Source organism: Lepidochelys kempii, chromosome 1, assembly GCF_965140285.1.
Source record: "Lepidochelys kempii isolate rLepKem1 chromosome 1, rLepKem1.hap1, whole genome shotgun sequence".
Taxonomy (NCBI): domain Eukaryota; kingdom Metazoa; phylum Chordata; order Testudines; family Cheloniidae; genus Lepidochelys; species Lepidochelys kempii.
Genome location: NC_136380.1, coordinates 103,516,444 through 103,532,703, shown reverse-complemented (window position 1 = coordinate 103,532,703; position 16,260 = coordinate 103,516,444). Strand labels below are relative to the sequence as shown.

The window sequence follows — 16,260 nt, the reverse complement described above, 5'->3', positions numbered from 1 at the left end:
TGCGAGTTTCCAGTGATGATAGCTGTACAAACACACACAAAAAGTACCTGTTATTGTTAAAGCAATACCCCTAGCTCCCCCAAAATGTAGTTTTGTGCATATTGTGTAGTAAGTTCAATTCATGGGCTTTAAACCGGCAGTTTCTCATACTTAAGAGGATTGCTCACCATTCCCGAACCCCATTGACTTCAAAGGGGTCCTGTGCAGGGGGAGCAGTCCAACCTCACGTGTGGAATGGAAAGACTGGAGCCTTGACTTGATCACTACTGTGAATCTCACTTTGTGTTAAAGCTATTTAACAAACCTAGCTCATGCTTTTAAATATTAACACGATTGCTATTCTGGTGTGGAACTGAACATTATGGCATGAATAAATGATTAATTAAAAGTTTGCCACTTCAATAAGATAGCACCAATTACATACACCTTTGTGACTCAGCACAATACTAGACCCTAATCTGGTAGAAACTGAGTTCAAGTATTTATTGCTGTTTATTGCCTCGCATGTCATTTAAAAAGAGCTACCAAGAGAATAGCATTTACAGAGGGCTTAAAAGTTTGACTTGGATGAACTGAGATTTTCTTTATTTTAAAACGCAGCAATAGTGACTTTGAGAAATTTAATTTTGGCGATTTCAAGATGATGACAGCAAACTCAACCACAAATATTTTGTACTGTTCTGCAAATGCCACCATTTGCAATGGCACTTCGTGTGTTACACCTGATGACAATTTTAACCAAATTTTGAATTTAGTTTTAAGTACTGTCCTAACAATCTTGTTGGCATTGGTGATGTTCTCCATGGGCTGCAATGTGAACATAAAAAAATTTTGGGGACATATAAAAAGGCCATGGGGCATATGTGTGGGCTTCCTCTGTCAGTTTGGAATTATGCCTTTGACAGGCTTTGTGCTGTCACTCATCTTTAATGTGCTTCCTGTTCAAGCTATTGCTGTGCTGATCATGGGATGCTGTCCAGGTGGAACATCTTCCAACATTCTAGCATATTGGTTAGATGGGGACATGGACCTAAGGTAAGAAATTCACTTCTCTAAAGGAATTACTTTCTTTTTTAAAAATTACCCATTAATCTCTTTGGAGCAGAAAGGAAGGATGAGTCAGTGGTTAGTGCAGTAGCCTAGGATTTGGGATACCCAGGTTAAGTTTTCTTTTCTGGCAGATTTTCTGTGTGACCTTGAGCAAATCACTTAGGTTCTCTGAATCTCAGGTCCTCATCTGAAAAACTAGGGTAATAATACTTCCCTACCTGACAGGGGTGTTGTGAGGATAAATACCTTTACAATTGTGAAATACTTTGAGATCTACTGATGAAAAGTGTGGTATAAGAGTGAAGTATTATTCCTTACTACACTACATATCTGTTCCGTTCTATGCACAATGGGGCTCAGACCTGGTTTAGGCTTCTAGGCACTACTGCAATATAGATTTCATAACAATTAACTTTATAAACAGAGGTCTATAATCAATTGTTGTTCTAATGTCTTGTTAAAGAAATCACCAGTGGAAAAATACTTATCCACCTATGTGTTCTTCACAATGGCTAGACTTGCAAAGTTTTTATCCAGGATCCAAACTAATTTGTAACAATTCTGTATGCATCTAGCACACATGCAAAGTTTTCAAAGAGTGTTTTGTAGTATATAAGCCATAGCCTACTTACTGGTTGCAATCAAAACACTTCTTTGTGAGTGTGATGATCTCAGTGGCAGGGTAACTTGGCTGCAACTTCAAGATGCTGTAAAGTCAGAAATTGTGATATGTCAGGCAGCTGGCATATTTGCGGACATCAAATATGTACTCAAGGTGAACGCTGCTCTTGATGCAAATCCCAAGACACCTATTTTCCCCATCATTTAGCTTTAACAGCCTCTAAAAAAGAGCAATATTTTTAAAGAAACTGATTACCTTGTTCTAAAATAAACAGAAAAGTTTCTCTGCTTCCCACAGAGTAACATAAATTACAGCATGTCTCTACTTCATCATATGCCAGTCTGAACGAGCAATGGAAAAACTAATAGAAGTAAGAAAGATGGGGAGCTAAGGTGCATAGATGAAGAATTTTAATATTTGTGGTTTTAATAAGGCATTTTACCACACTGCAAACAGTGAATTTCTTTGTAACTTACAGGTCTTAATGTAATATGTGGTTTTTAATACAGTATGTAATCAACTGTGCTAATCACCAGTTTTCTTGCTTTGGAGAGAAGACCTAGAAATATTATAAAAAACACTTTATTTCAGTAAAGCACTGATCAGGCAAAACCACAAAGGGAAGGAAATTCAGCAAAAAAGTCTGAAATTCTGTTTTGGTCTCAACCCTTTTTATCTGGGTAGAACAGTGTATGTAGGGCCAAATCTTGCTTTCACTGACATCAGTGTAAATTCAGAAAAACTCCATTGAGTCACAGGCATTAATCTGGATTGACACTAATGTAAATAAGCACAGGATTTGGCCTTTAATTCGAGAGAGGACATTTCTATGACCCTTGCAAAGGGAAAGATAAATGCCTACAAAGGGAATATTCTTCAGGTAGAGACTTTAACCCTGAGACTTCAATGGGCTTTCGATCAGGCCTTTAGGGTATATCTTTACTGAAAGAAAGAAAGAAAGAAAGAAAGAAAGAAAGAAAGAAAGAAAGAAAGAAAGAAAGAAAGAAAGAAAGAATAACCCCACAACAGTGGCATTGAGTCTACAATCAAATTTTTAGCCCTGGAGCCCAAGCCCCATGAGCCCGAGTCCACTGACCCAGGCCAGCTTTGATTGCAGTGTAGATATACCCACAGTGACCATTACTTCAGGCCCTGAGGATGAGGATTGTGTAAAGTAGGGAACAATGTAAGAATCCTTATGCTTGATAGAAGAATGACCACATGAAGGAAAATATTGCAGCCAGCCTGCATTGCAAAAACCCTGCATGTCATACCACAAGTGGCTAGCCTTTAAATAGATGATATTTTATTTGTTTACACAACAGACCACCCCAAGTGTGAAAGGGCCATTGCATGCTAAGTCTTACTTCAGGGTGTAAGGTGATCACCAACTGGGGACAGAAATAAATTTCTGTTCATGACATACTCCGAGTGAGTTTATACCTTCCTCAGAAGATCACCCTTATTATAGATTTATGATTATTTAGTTGTATTCCCATAATGCTTAGGAGCCCCAGCCATGGACCAGGGCCCCACTATTCTAGGTATTGTACAAACACAGAACAAAAAGATGGTCCCAACTCCAAAGAGCTAACAATCTAAGTATAAGACAAGAGACAACAGATGAAGAGAGACAAGGGTGTACAAAGCAACCATGAAACAATGTTGGTCAGCACAATAGAAAGTAGTCAACATACCATTGAACACTCAGTGACTTGTCAAGGGTTTTTTTAGGCATCATGAAAAAGGAGAATTTTAAGGGGGGCTTTGACAGGGGATAATGAGGTAGCTTTGTGGATGTTAACGGAGAGCAATTCCCAAGCATGATGGAAAAGGCATGACAGTGCTTGTTTTAAAATGAGCAATGAAGACTGGCATCATGGGTCGATCAGAGGCCAGAGTGAATGTGAGATAGGCTGCGAAGCATCTTGAAAGTGAAGACAAGTAGCTTATGTTTGATGTGGATGGATGCAAAGAGAGGTGTACCATGGTCAAAGCTACAGGCTAGGAAAATAATGTTTGCAGCAGCATTTCAAATGGACATGAGCAGGGCAAGATTGCATTTGTCAAGACCAGAGAGAAGGATGTTGCAGGAATTGATACATGAGATGAAAGTCTAGATGAGAGTTTTAGCAGCCTGGATGGGTAAGAAAGGCCATATCTTAGAGATGCAATGAAGAAAGAATCTGCAAGATTTAGACATAGACTGAATGAGAGAACCTTAAGAGAGTGCAAAGATGATGCAGAGGTTACAGGCCTGAATGACAGACAGGATAGTGACATTCTCTGCAGTGATTGAGAAAGGAGCTGATGGGAGGATTTGAAGGGGAAGATGAAGAGCTCAGTTTTAGCCATTTTTATCTTGAGATGATGTCTAGAAATCCACAAGATGTTGTAAAAGAGATGTGCCACAATAGCAGTTTGGACAGCACAAGACAGATCTGGGGTAGAGATGTGAGTTGTCAGCATAAAGATATTAGGTGAATTTGTTTGCGGATGAGATTATTCAGAGCCAGTGTGCAGAGGGAGAAGAGAAGACGACCAAGGACAGAGCCCTGTGGACCCCCAAAGAAAGCTGGAGAGAGGATGAGGTGGATCCTCCGAAAGACATGCCAAAGGAATGATTAAAGAGAGAGGAGAACCAGGAGAAGACAGTCACAGAAACCAAAGAAGGGCAAGATTTCAAAAAGAGCAAGGCTGACTGCATCAAAAGCAGCTGACACAGCTAGGAATGAGGCTGGAATACTTGTTCTGAGCTTTAGTTAGGAAAAGGATATTAGAGACTTCTGTGAGAATAGTTTCAGTTGAGTGCAAGGGGCAGAAGCTGGACTGGGGAGGGTTGAAGAAGGAAGTGGAGGAGAACAACTCCAAACAATGATCACAAACAGTTTCAATGAGTTTAAGAGGAAGAGTGAGATGAGGTGGTAGTTGGAGGGGCATGGGTGGGTTTTTTAAGATGGGAAAGCTGTAAACATGCTTGTATTGTGAGGAGAAAGAACCAGAGAAAAGAGAGGGTAGGGAGAAAAGCAAAGCAGGGGGTGAGAATGGGCATGTGGGAGGTCAGGAAATGGGCCAGTGACCTCATCCTCTCAATCTATATAGAGAGAATCCCCTCTTGTTGCAGACATCCCTCCTCTTCTATTAGGGAAAGGGGTTGGAAGCAGAGAAGGGACAGACTTTGAGGAAGAGTGGGTGGCCAAAGGAGAGATAAACCCATAACATCCCCTGTAACAAAGCCCAAGGCCCAAGTCCATCTTTTACATGGAGCCCTCCAACTGGAGCCTCTCGGCAGCCATAGCCAAGGGGCTAATGTGAAAGGCCAGAGTCAATGTGAAAGCAGAGGGCTTCCACTTGGATGGCCCTGACCTCTCAAGGATCCCCCAGGTTTGGAGGAAGGTCCCATGGTCTATTCTGTTGGCACAGTCAGGGACAGATTCAGATTTCTGTCCTAGAGTTGTCTTCCATGGGGTTACCACAGGAGAGGGAATTTAGGGCCAGGCCTTTATCTACATTGCGCATATGCCTGAGATTCTCTTTCTTACCCACCTACCTTTTCCCTCTACATCTTCACCCCAATGGTAGGCTTTGTCACAGAGGTGTGACTATCAACCCTCCCCACACTTCAGTGTTGATTAACCAAATAACGGAATGTCTTAAACAGAAAGAACAACTTCTAAAGCATTCACATTTAAAAACAGAAAGATCCATGAACAAATAAGGAAGCAATAAGTCTCATGCAAAGCTTCACTATTCAACTGCACTGCTTTTCACTGAGCCCATCCCTCCATCCTTTGGCCTCAATCCTGCAATATGGTGAACATAGAGAGACCCCTGATACCTCTGTGCAGCCCCAATAACTTCAGTGGGGTCCCCCTGAGGACACAGGGGTCAACCCTTACACATCAAGTTGCAGGAACATGGCCTTTGTTTGCACATTGGATATTTAGGGCCTGATCCAAAGCCCACTGAAGTCAAAGGGAGGCTTTAGATCAAGCCCCCAGATTATAAGCTTTTGAGGACAAAGACTTTAGATTGACTTCTGTCCTGCAAAGAACCCAAGGTACTATATACATAAATAAATAATATTCTGGAAATTCCTATGAATACCCCATGAAGACTATATTTTTAAACTTGTCTAAGTACCTTTTTACCAGAAGCAGTGTTGTGACAGTCTACCAAGTAACAAGATGGTGTGAATTTTAATAATTAAAGACAGTACACCACTATTAGCTGAGGTGTATCTCTCAGCTCCCACTGATTCTATGGGACATCCTTCTGATTTGTTTTCATATTTCTAGTATTTAAAGAAAGGAAATTATAAAACAATACTTTACATTAATATTAACCAGAAAAAACTGATTATTTAGAGTTGAGCCTACCCTTCGGGCTGACATTTTCCCCCTTAATTTCTCTTTGCACCTGGATACTGAAGGGGTCAAGTGACAGGATCTGAAATACCATATGTTATTAGATAGTATAGCCTATGATATAACTGGGTATATCACCTGGGCAGGCAGGCAGTGTGCTTCCATGGTGAAGGCACTGATGTTGATCTCAAAGAGTCCTTGGTTCTATTCCCAGTTCCATAGCCTGCAGTTTGACCTTGGGAAAAAAGCACTTCACTTCTCTTACACCCCATTTTGGTAAAATTGGACTAATACTACTTACCTCCTTTATAAAGAGATGTGGAAGCTACTGATGAACAGCTATATATTATTACTAATGGTAAACAAGCTGCAATAGTAGGGGTAAGGAGCCAAATCAAGGTTCCCCAGATAAAAATAACTGGACATATGGCTTATTCCAGTTAGAAACTTACAAAGAACCAATTCAGGCACAGTGGTCCAGCAATTAAGAGCCAGTTTCTGTAGTACCTTACACCATGAGTAGTCTTATTGATTTTGTGAGTCTAATGTGACTAAAGATGGCAGATTCTGGACTGAAGATGGGAGTACATAAAGCTTATCAGGTCTCCCTGCTCCCACCACCTCCTCAGCAGATAATCTCCCAGTCAGTTAACCATACCCTTTAACTCTCCTCGGCTACATCTGCACTAGGGATAGGGGTCTAGTTCCTACCTTGCACTTGCTTGAGGAGAGCCAGCACAAATATAAATAACAGTGTAGCTGCAGCAGCACCCGAATTTAGCCACGCCACGTACGTACCTGCAGGGTTCAGGCAGGTTTGTATTCAGCACAGCTAAAGCATGCCACCACTGCCTGTACTCCTGCAGCTACGCTACGATTTATACTCAGACTGTCTCGCTGAGAGCTAGCACAAGTGTGCATACATGAGCTGGGAATCATACCTCCTAGCTCATAGTGTAGCTGTAGCCCTAGGCATAACAGAATAGTTTAAGGGGAAGATTCCATCTTAACTTGAAATAGTTCACATTTTTTTCAGTATAATCTGGCACTCTAACATTTCTTCAATTTAGTTTTCTTGTGAATTAATATGCAGGATAAATTGACTGCAGCCAGTAGCATTTCTTTCACCATTTTTCATAAACTATTAAATTGTAATAAGAAAATGGGGGAGACTGTTGGAGAGCATGAAATGAACTATAACTTTTGCCAATTTCCTTGCAGTATCAGTATGACAACATGTTCAACACTGCTTGCATTGGGGATGATGCCACTTTGTCTCTTTGTCTATACCAAAATGTGGACAGACACCGAGTCCATCGTAATCCCCTATGACAGTATAGGTGAGTCAAATCAATGTTTTCTTTCTCTCTCTCATATCTTTCTCCTTTTGGAAGCAACTATCTTTGTACCAGCAGCCTACAGTATCCATTCTGACAGAGACTAGGACCTTACAGGACGGATCCCTACAGCCATTATAAAAATAGTATAGATATTTACTGTAGGGTATCAAATCTCTATATCCTTTGTGGAGATATTGTAAGGATATAGAAAAAACAGATATTGAGATTTTCCCTACCTTTGGATAAATATCTTTGCCATTTTTGTAATGCCTGGAGGGAATAGGCCTGCAAGGTCCTGGGTGCTGTGGCCCTGCTCCAGCATTGCACTTAAGCACATGCTCAGATTTAAGTTAGGTTGCAAATCTGAAACCTGAAACAGTTGACAGTGGACACCATCAGCAGTGGAACTTAATTTGATTCAACACACGAAACCTCACCTGGCCAAAGAAAAAAGAATGACAGCTGAATACTAGTGGTGTAGTGAGGATTCAGCCCTTAATGCCCACTGGTGTAGGTTCCGGAATCTGTTCCCTACACACCAGTGTAGTCACCTCACATACTTACATTTTAGCTCCAAAGGAGAGTCATGTAAACCATTTGTGTTCTTAATATCAGCATTGGGAAAAATGCCCACAACACAAGAAGCTCTAATATGGTTGCTGCCATGGCACAGAAGAAACACCTTCAGGCAAAATGCACATTTAATACAAAATGCACGTAAACAAATGGTAAACCACACTAAAATGGCTGTATGCTTTTTTACCCTACTGAGTGTGTAACTACTAATACCTCACAAGTTTTCCAAAGATAGTACAATTCATACTCTTATGCTTTACATTACTCTGTGTGTGTGGATGTCCGTGGGTATAACCAGAAACTTACCTACAGAATCCTGCTATTTAAACATACTCTCACTGTTTGGTGTCTGTTTTCTTATCATGGCTGCTTTCTGTTAAATGTCTTTTGTTCTTATTTTCAGGTATTTCACTGGTAGCCCTTGTAATTCCTGTTTCATTTGGAATATTTGTTAATCACAAATGGCCCCAGAAAGCTAAAATTATACTTAAGGTAAGATATGAAACTTTCAGGTACTGATTTGAACCATTGCTCATTGTCGGCCAGGTTATGGCTTCAATGGGACTTCTCAAACAATATGTTTCTACTCGCAAAAAATAAGAATATTAGTAACTAGCTTCATGATAGCAATGAAGTTCCCCATCTAGCAACATGTTGCTCGCATCCTGTACAAAATGTGCGTGTGTTGCATACACCATTATAAATCACCATTGTTCAGTGATTTCCCATGTGATTTGGTGTTAATTGAAATGGATTATGGACCCTATCCTACAAGGTTCTCATTGCTTTCTGAGAGATCCTGAGTACCCTCAACTCCCACTGATAATCATTAATTAGGATACATATTTTCTCATTAAAATAATCATTTTTGGTGAATAGTTATTCCCCTTAATATTTGTCATCCTTTCAGTTATATCAGCTCAATGTAATGTTTCTCTTTATGTCAAATTCATTTTCTTAACATATTCGTGTACTGTGCTGTATTTCAAAATCTACTCATAGCTTACTTGTAAACTTGGACACGGTACATATTTGGGCCCAAAAGACTTGACAATTGCATATTAAAACTGGTCGTTTTCTTTTTAAAAAAATAGCTTGGCAGCAATAATGGAAGTTTCAACTTTCAGACATGTTTACATCCTACACACAAACAGAAGGTGTGCAGTAAATAGTACACAGGCGCAGTTTGCTTTGTGTAGGCCAATGAAGGGTCAAGTAAAGGTCAAAGGTAAGATGAAGGAGACAAAGCTGACAAGGTTTGGTTCAAATTGGGGGAAGGGCACAACTAGAATTTACTAGAATTAAATTAAACCAGATTTGCACAGCCGGACACATTTCTCGTCCCTAGAATAATCTGGATATTAGCTCATCCCAAACCAAAACAAGAACATTCACATCAACTCACTATTCTTGTAGGCTGGGCCAAAGACCATTCAAATCAGTCTTTCCATTGAATTCAGTCAGAACTGGGTTAGCCCCATAGTCTCCATGGTTGAATAATTCACTCCACCTAAGTCCAGCTACATAACCCCAATCGTTCTCTGACAGTGTATGCTATCAAGACAGAATTTCTCCTCAGGAAAAGATTTAGCGTTTTCTCTGTCAAACTCAGAATGGGATATCCATACATCCCATCACAAGGACCCAAATTAAGTGCTCAGCACTACAAAAATAAGTAAAGAAAAAAATGTTGTAAATACAAGTTGTCAAAAGACAATAATTCCTTTGGAGACTATTGCAGTAAGAATTTAAAGTGGTGTTAAAATTTCAACCCAAAGGATTTCCTGTTGTCCCCACTCATTGCTTTTATTGTTGTCTGCAGATCTTACAATTATGTGTCCTAATACCTTGTTTCAGCATACCTTGCTGTAATGGGGTTCACAAACCCGATACTGAGCATAGCCAGAAAAAAGAACAGTCTTCCACACTTCCAGGAAGCCAGGCTAACCATACGCAGCACAGCTGCCAGAACTATCAATCATGGAGGCATGCACCCACAGCTGGGAAAACAAGCCCAGCTATAAAGGGAGCAGAATTGGGGGTGGGGGGAGACTGAAAGGCCTGGTATGGTAGAAGGGTAACAGCCTGACCCCAGGATGCTTCTAAGGGCAAGTCTACATTACATCAGCATAGTTGTGCTGCTGTAGCGCATCTGGTGAAGACATGCTATGCCAACAGGAGAGCTCTCCCATCGGCATAATTACTCCACCTCCAGAGGAGGTGGAAGCGATGTCAGCGGTAAAGTCTCCCGCCAACATAGTGCGGTGTAAACAGCACCTAAGTATATGTAATTTACGTTGCTTTGGGGAGGAGGTGTCTTTTTCACACCCCTGAGAGATGTAAGTTACATCGACTTAAGTGGTAGTGTAGACCAGCAGTAAGAAACTGACAGGGAGACAAAGAAAGACTGCAAGCGCTAGAGGTTAGGGCTGATTGACTCATTTTAGGTTAAGTTGATGGACTGGGCTAATTTGAAATGAATAGAGGCAGACCAGTTAGAAGAAAGTTGGGACCTCCAGAGAGGCTGCCCCTAGAGCAATGGATGCTTGGCTTTTTGAGTATTGTCAGCTAGCTTTCACGCTATCTAATGTGGCTGTTGTCAACCATTAATGTAACCACCCTTTCTTTTTAAATGTAAAACTTACTTCAGCGTGATTAAAAGAAAGATATGTTTGTGCGTGATTAAATCAGGGTTGGTTTATTTGATTTAGCCAAGGTTTATTTTAAAAAACAACCCTTTTTTCTCCCTTCAGGTTGGTTCCATTACTGGACTAATTCTTATACTGATCATAGCTGTGGTTGGAGGAATATTGTACAAGGGATCCTGGGCTATCAGCCCTCAACTGTGGATCGTTGGAACCATATTTCCAGCTGCTGGCTACTCTCTAGGTTTTCTTCTGGCTCGCATCGCTGGTCAGTCTTGGCACAGGTAGAGATTGCTCTGTGATATAGCGTGTGTAATCTTATTTCAGCCATAAAAAAAAATTGGCCCATACGATGTTTTTATTTAGTGACTAAGCACTAACTCACTCTTAAGAGCTAGTTATGTTACGGAATCACAGCCCACACCTTTGTGTATACATCAAAGTGAAACTTTTGTTCTGAACACTTTTTGTTATGGTTTCTGGCTATTCTCTATTTCCACACAGCCTTCCTCAAAGTGGTTGGGAATACAGTAGAGTTCCCTAGGAAACCCAGATGTCTATGCACCTGATGTTTTAGTGGAGGGTGTCTTCCCCCATTTGCAACTGCCGTTCTCCTTCACAATAGGTGTCTTATCACTGTGACTAGCTTTCAGCTGGAAGAGCGCTGTGTCACCCAAAGGTTGACAGATCAGGAGCCATCACTGCATATCAACCTCCTGCACACATGCATATATATATTCACACTGCCTTCACTGTAGCTCCTCTGTCAGCAGATAAAATGGCCCTGAGATTCTAAATTAGCTCTCCTGGTTCACAGGACATAGCCCAGTTACAGGATCCAGTAGTAAGCAATATAAAATAATAGAAATATAGAGCTGGAGGGGATTTTGAAAGGTCATCTAGTCCTCTCCCCCTGCACTGAGGTAGAACTAAGTATATCTAGACCATTCTTGGTGGGTGTTTGACCAACCTGGTCTTAAAAACCTCCAATGACAGGGATTCCACAACTTCCCTTGGAAGCCTAGTCCAGAGCTTAATTATTCTTATAGTTAGAAAATTTCCTAATATCTAATCTAAGTCTCCCTTGCTGCAGATTAAGTTCATTACTTCATTACTTAAGTTCATTACTTCTACTCCCTCTGTAGACATGGAGAACAATTGATCACCAACCTCTTTATAACAGCCTTTAACATGTTTGGGGGGGGGGAATAATTCTTTTCTCAACACTAAACACATTTAGTTGTTTTTTTAAAAAACCTTTTCTCATGGGTCAGGTTTTCTAAACCATTTATCATTTTTGTTCCTCTTTCCAATTTGTCCACATCTTTCCTAAACTAGAACTCAGAACTGGACACCATACTCTCGCTGAGGCCTCACCAGTGCTCAGTAGAGTGGGACAATTACCTCGCATGAATGACTAGCCTTTTTCACCTTGTTGACCCATACTCAACTTGTGATCCACTATGCACATGCATACATAGGCTCACATCCTTTTCAGCAGTGCTACCACCTAGCCAGTTATTTCCCATTTTGTAGTTGTGCTTTTGATTTTTTTTTTCTTCCTAAGTGTAATGCTTTGCACTTGTCTTAGCTGAATTTCATCTTGTTGCTGTCAGACCATTTCTCCAATTTGTCCAGGTAATTTTGAATTCTAATCCTGACCTCTTAAGTGCTTGCAGCCTCTCCCAGCCTGGTGTCATCTGCAGATTTTACAAGCACACTCTCCACTGCATTATCCAAGTCATTAATGAAAATATTGACTACTGGACCCAGGACTGACCCCCCATCAGATCCCACTATATAAGTTCTCTCAATTTGATAGCAAATTATAACTATCCTTTGAATCTGGTCAACCAACCAGTTTTTCATTCACCCTGTTATAATTTCTTCCAAGCCACATTTCCGTAGATTGCTTATGAGAAAGTCATGTGGGACTGCATCAAAAGCCTTATTAAACATCAAGATATTACATCTACAGCTTCCCCCCACTCCACTAAGTCAGTAACCTTGTCAAAGAAGAAAATTAGGTTTGTTTGACATGATTTGTTCTTGACAAATCCATGCTGGCTATTCCTTATAACCCTGTTATCCTCTAGGTTCTTACAAAGAAATTGTTTAATAATTTCTTTAGTATCTTTCAGGTATCAAACTTAGGCCAACTGGTCTATAATTACCTGCATCCTCTTTGTTCCCCTTTTTAAAGATAGGTACTATGTTTGTCCTTCTCCAGCCCTCTGAGAACTCATGGAAGACGGGTGAGGTCCCAAAGATCCTCATTAATGGTTCTGAAATGGCTTCAGCTAGATCCTTAGGTACCTTAGGATGAATTTCATCAGGCCCTGTTGACTTGAATACATTTAACATATTTAAATATTCTTTAACCTGTTCTTTCCCTATTTTAGCTTCCATTTTTCCCCCTTGGTGTTAATATTAATTGTTTTAACCATCTGGACAGAATTAACCTTTTTAGTGAAGACTGAAGCAAACTAGGTATTAAACACCCCAGCCTTCTTGATATCGTCAGTTATTAGCTTTTTCGCTGCTAAGTAGAGGATCTACACTTTCCTTCACCTTTCTCTTGCTCCTCATGTATTTATGCAACCTCTTCTTATTGCCTTTTATGTCCCTTACTAGGTGTAACTCATTTTGTGCCTTAGCTTTTCTGATTGTTTCTACATGCTTGTGCTATTATTTTGTATGCATCCTTCGACATTTATCCATGTTTCCACTTTTTGTATATTATACATATACTAGACAGTATGTAAATTCCCCTCATCCCACCCTTGTGGCTATGTTATACAGTCTTCCACTACTTTATCAATCTATGCTATGTCATTTGCAAACTTTGCAAATAAGTTTGATATGTCATATGCTGTGGGTCACTAACAACTTGATCCAAAGCCCATGAAATCCATAGACTCCCACTGACTTTAAGGGGCATACAATCATACCTTAAATTCACTGGACAATTTTCCAAGCACGAGCAATGATATATCACCACGTGAAAGATGTTGAGAAGAAAATCCTGCATTACTACAGAGGTCTCTGTACATTTGTGAAATGGGTCCTTTCCAATGCTCCCATTTGATTGAGTTCTGTGACTGGATTAAGTAAACTAGATGGTTCTTTTCTGCCCGGATATCTCTGATTGTAGGTCTCTTATATTCATTTGTATTCTTTCAAAGTACATTGGAACAATAGGATACTATTTTAAATTTTTCTTTTTATCGTTCCCTTTAGATGTCGTACAGTAGCTCTGGAAACAGGCATGCAGAACACTCAACTGTGTACAACTATAGTGCAGCTGTCCTTCAAGCCTGAACAGCTTGCACTGATGTTTACTTTTCCACTCATCTACAGTATTTTCCAGATAGTGTTTGCTTTAATGTTTGTAGGAGGTAAGCCACAGATATCTTCTACTATATTAATAGCTTTATTAATTATTATTTATTCCTGGGTGCCCAGAGATAATGAGACCATTTGGAATACAAAAATACAATATTAAATGATAATCCAAATAACGTGTCCCCATTGTGCTAGGCACTGTACAAAAGATAGGAGACATGAGCTTCAATTCTGCATTCTGGCTGGGCCCTTTACTCCAGCATAAAGGGGCTCTAAACATCTAGAACTGGCCATCTGGGAATGCCCCCAATTCAGGAGCATCCCCTGGAAGGCACGCCAAAGGTATGACCAGGGTAGGAAGGAGGTGCACTAGCACAGAGCAGATGTGACTGGACCTAGTGCACTCCACCTATTCTGAGCAGTTGCAACAGCCCATACAGGACCAGGACAGCAGAAACTATAGCTGCCCCTGCTGCTACTCTTTTCTACTTCCTGTATGAAAGATGTTTTAGTGGATAGGGCGCTGAACTGGGACTCGAGTGACCTGCATTCAGTTTCTGGCTTGGCCACAGACTTCGTGTGACCTTAGGCAAGTCACTCTGTGCCTCAGTTCCCCATCTGTGAAATGGGAATAATACTTCAGAGGGCTATTGTAAGGGTAAAATCCATTAGTGAATGTGAGGTACACAGATACTGTGATAACATAGATATGCTGGAATTGTAGCTAAAGTAAAAGCCTCATCCCTCTTCCTATCTTTTTACACCACATAAATGGGCCAGAGCAGTGGGGGCTTAGAAAGGGGAGACAGTGTGACCTCATGGATAGAGCACTAGCTGGGGAGTCAGGAGCCCTAGGTTCTAGTCCTCAGTCTGTCCGTGGTCAGCTGCTTTTAAGTCTATTCACAGCTATGTGCCTGGATTTCTCCATCTGTAAAATGGGGATAATTTATACTGCTCTCCTTTTAAAGCAGCTTGAGAGCTAATGATGTTATAAACTAGCCAGATGGCGGTGGTGTTATTATAAGTTCCAGTTCTGTCCAGGGGAAAGATACCTCCAACCCAAACATTATGAAAGACAGCCATAAGGATGCCTCCTCAATAACTCCTCACAAGCTTTCGTGTAGGGGGCATGAGCACAGCATGCAGCACTGCAGAGATTCCAGGCCAAGCTGTAGCCTACAAGCCAGCCTAGGGAATCTGCCATAAATTAGGCTGCCAGGCCCCTTCAAATTTTGAGAACGCCCTAGGATTGGAAGGCCAAAAAAGTGACAATGACACCTTAGCCACTGTCCCCATCCACTGCAAGTTCTGTTTTGTACGTCTAAAAAGACACAAAATCTCACACACATCCACCCTCTCCGGAATCCAAGAGGTACAAATGTGTCACTTAACTATTCTTCCCCCACTCCCTCAGCTCCTGTACCAAGTACAGTCAGAACTGAGAATTGGTGCCAGGGACATTGTTCTAAATTAAACAATACAATTAAAGCCTATAATCCACTGGATGATCAGAAGACAGTCAAATTCCCAATGCAATACAAATATTTATCTTTATTTCAAATATGTTTTTTTCCAGGATGGGTTACTGTTGACAGACTTCTGTTTAAAAAGCTATGTTAAACATTAAACAGTAGCTGTTATTAATATTAGGAAGGTAAAAGCCCTACAGCACCATCTTACTACAGTAGCTTGTGTAGTTTATTATAATTTCTGCCTTTATTGTAACATATATATATTGATTCCTAGTCTACTACTTGCACAAAAGATTCTGTGCCTCACCAAAGACAGACTTCACAGAACCAGCAAGTGAAATTGAATCGATACCAGAAACATATGCCCAGATGAATGGAGGATTTACAGCAAATGAAAAAAGTACAAGAAACATGAACAACATTATCGTCTCCTGACATTGTGTAAAAGATTTTCGCAATGATTGACTGGTGAAAGGTTTTTTTGTGGTTTTCTTTTTTAATTTTTGAATGGAGCTTGTACCACTAGGATGCAAATCTAGGTTTGACACTAATTTACTACAATATTTAGTGTTCCATAATTGTCCATTTGAGCAAGAAAAGAACAGAGTAAACCTAGAGGAAAGCTGATCAAAATTTCAGGCATAAGCGTTTGCATAAGCAATTTGTTGTTTTTAATCTGACAGATTTGCTGTTTATCACAATAGGCAGATCAGATCAGGACCCTCAAATTCCCAGTGTTCCTCCACGGACATAGGGATTAAAGTGAGTTTATTTCTCATGGTCTTGGTGCGGGGGCGGTAATGGAAACCACACAATTTCAAGCCATTGCTTACAAGAGGAATT

General features: G+C 40.5%; 1 protein-coding gene across 1 annotated transcript; it reads left to right on the top strand.

The window, feature by feature from the left end:
* The first annotated feature begins 640 nt into the window (after positions 1–640).
* SLC10A2 (solute carrier family 10 member 2) lies at positions 641–15,852 on the top strand. The gene is made up of 6 exons (XM_073327298.1): positions 641–1,035; positions 7,261–7,379; positions 8,359–8,447; positions 10,709–10,884; positions 13,841–13,998; positions 15,692–15,852. Exons 1-6 carry the CDS (start codon positions 641–643, stop codon positions 15,850–15,852), a joined length of 1,098 nt encoding a protein of 365 aa, XP_073183399.1.
* Positions 15,853–16,260: the final 408 nt, after the last annotated feature.

What these genes read in the sequence shown, in the direction of transcription:
- SLC10A2 (XM_073327298.1), top strand. Translation starts at nt 641, where the DNA reads ATGATGACAGCAAACTCAACCACAAATATTTTGTACTGTTCTGCAAAT. An exon ending in GATGGGGACATGGACCTAAG is followed by an intron (nt 1,036 to 7,260) that starts GTAAGAAATTCA and finishes ATTTCCTTGCAG; the next exon opens with TATCAGTATGACAACATGTT. An exon ending in AATCCCCTATGACAGTATAG is followed by an intron (nt 7,380 to 8,358) that starts GTGAGTCAAATC and finishes TCTTATTTTCAG; the next exon opens with GTATTTCACTGGTAGCCCTT.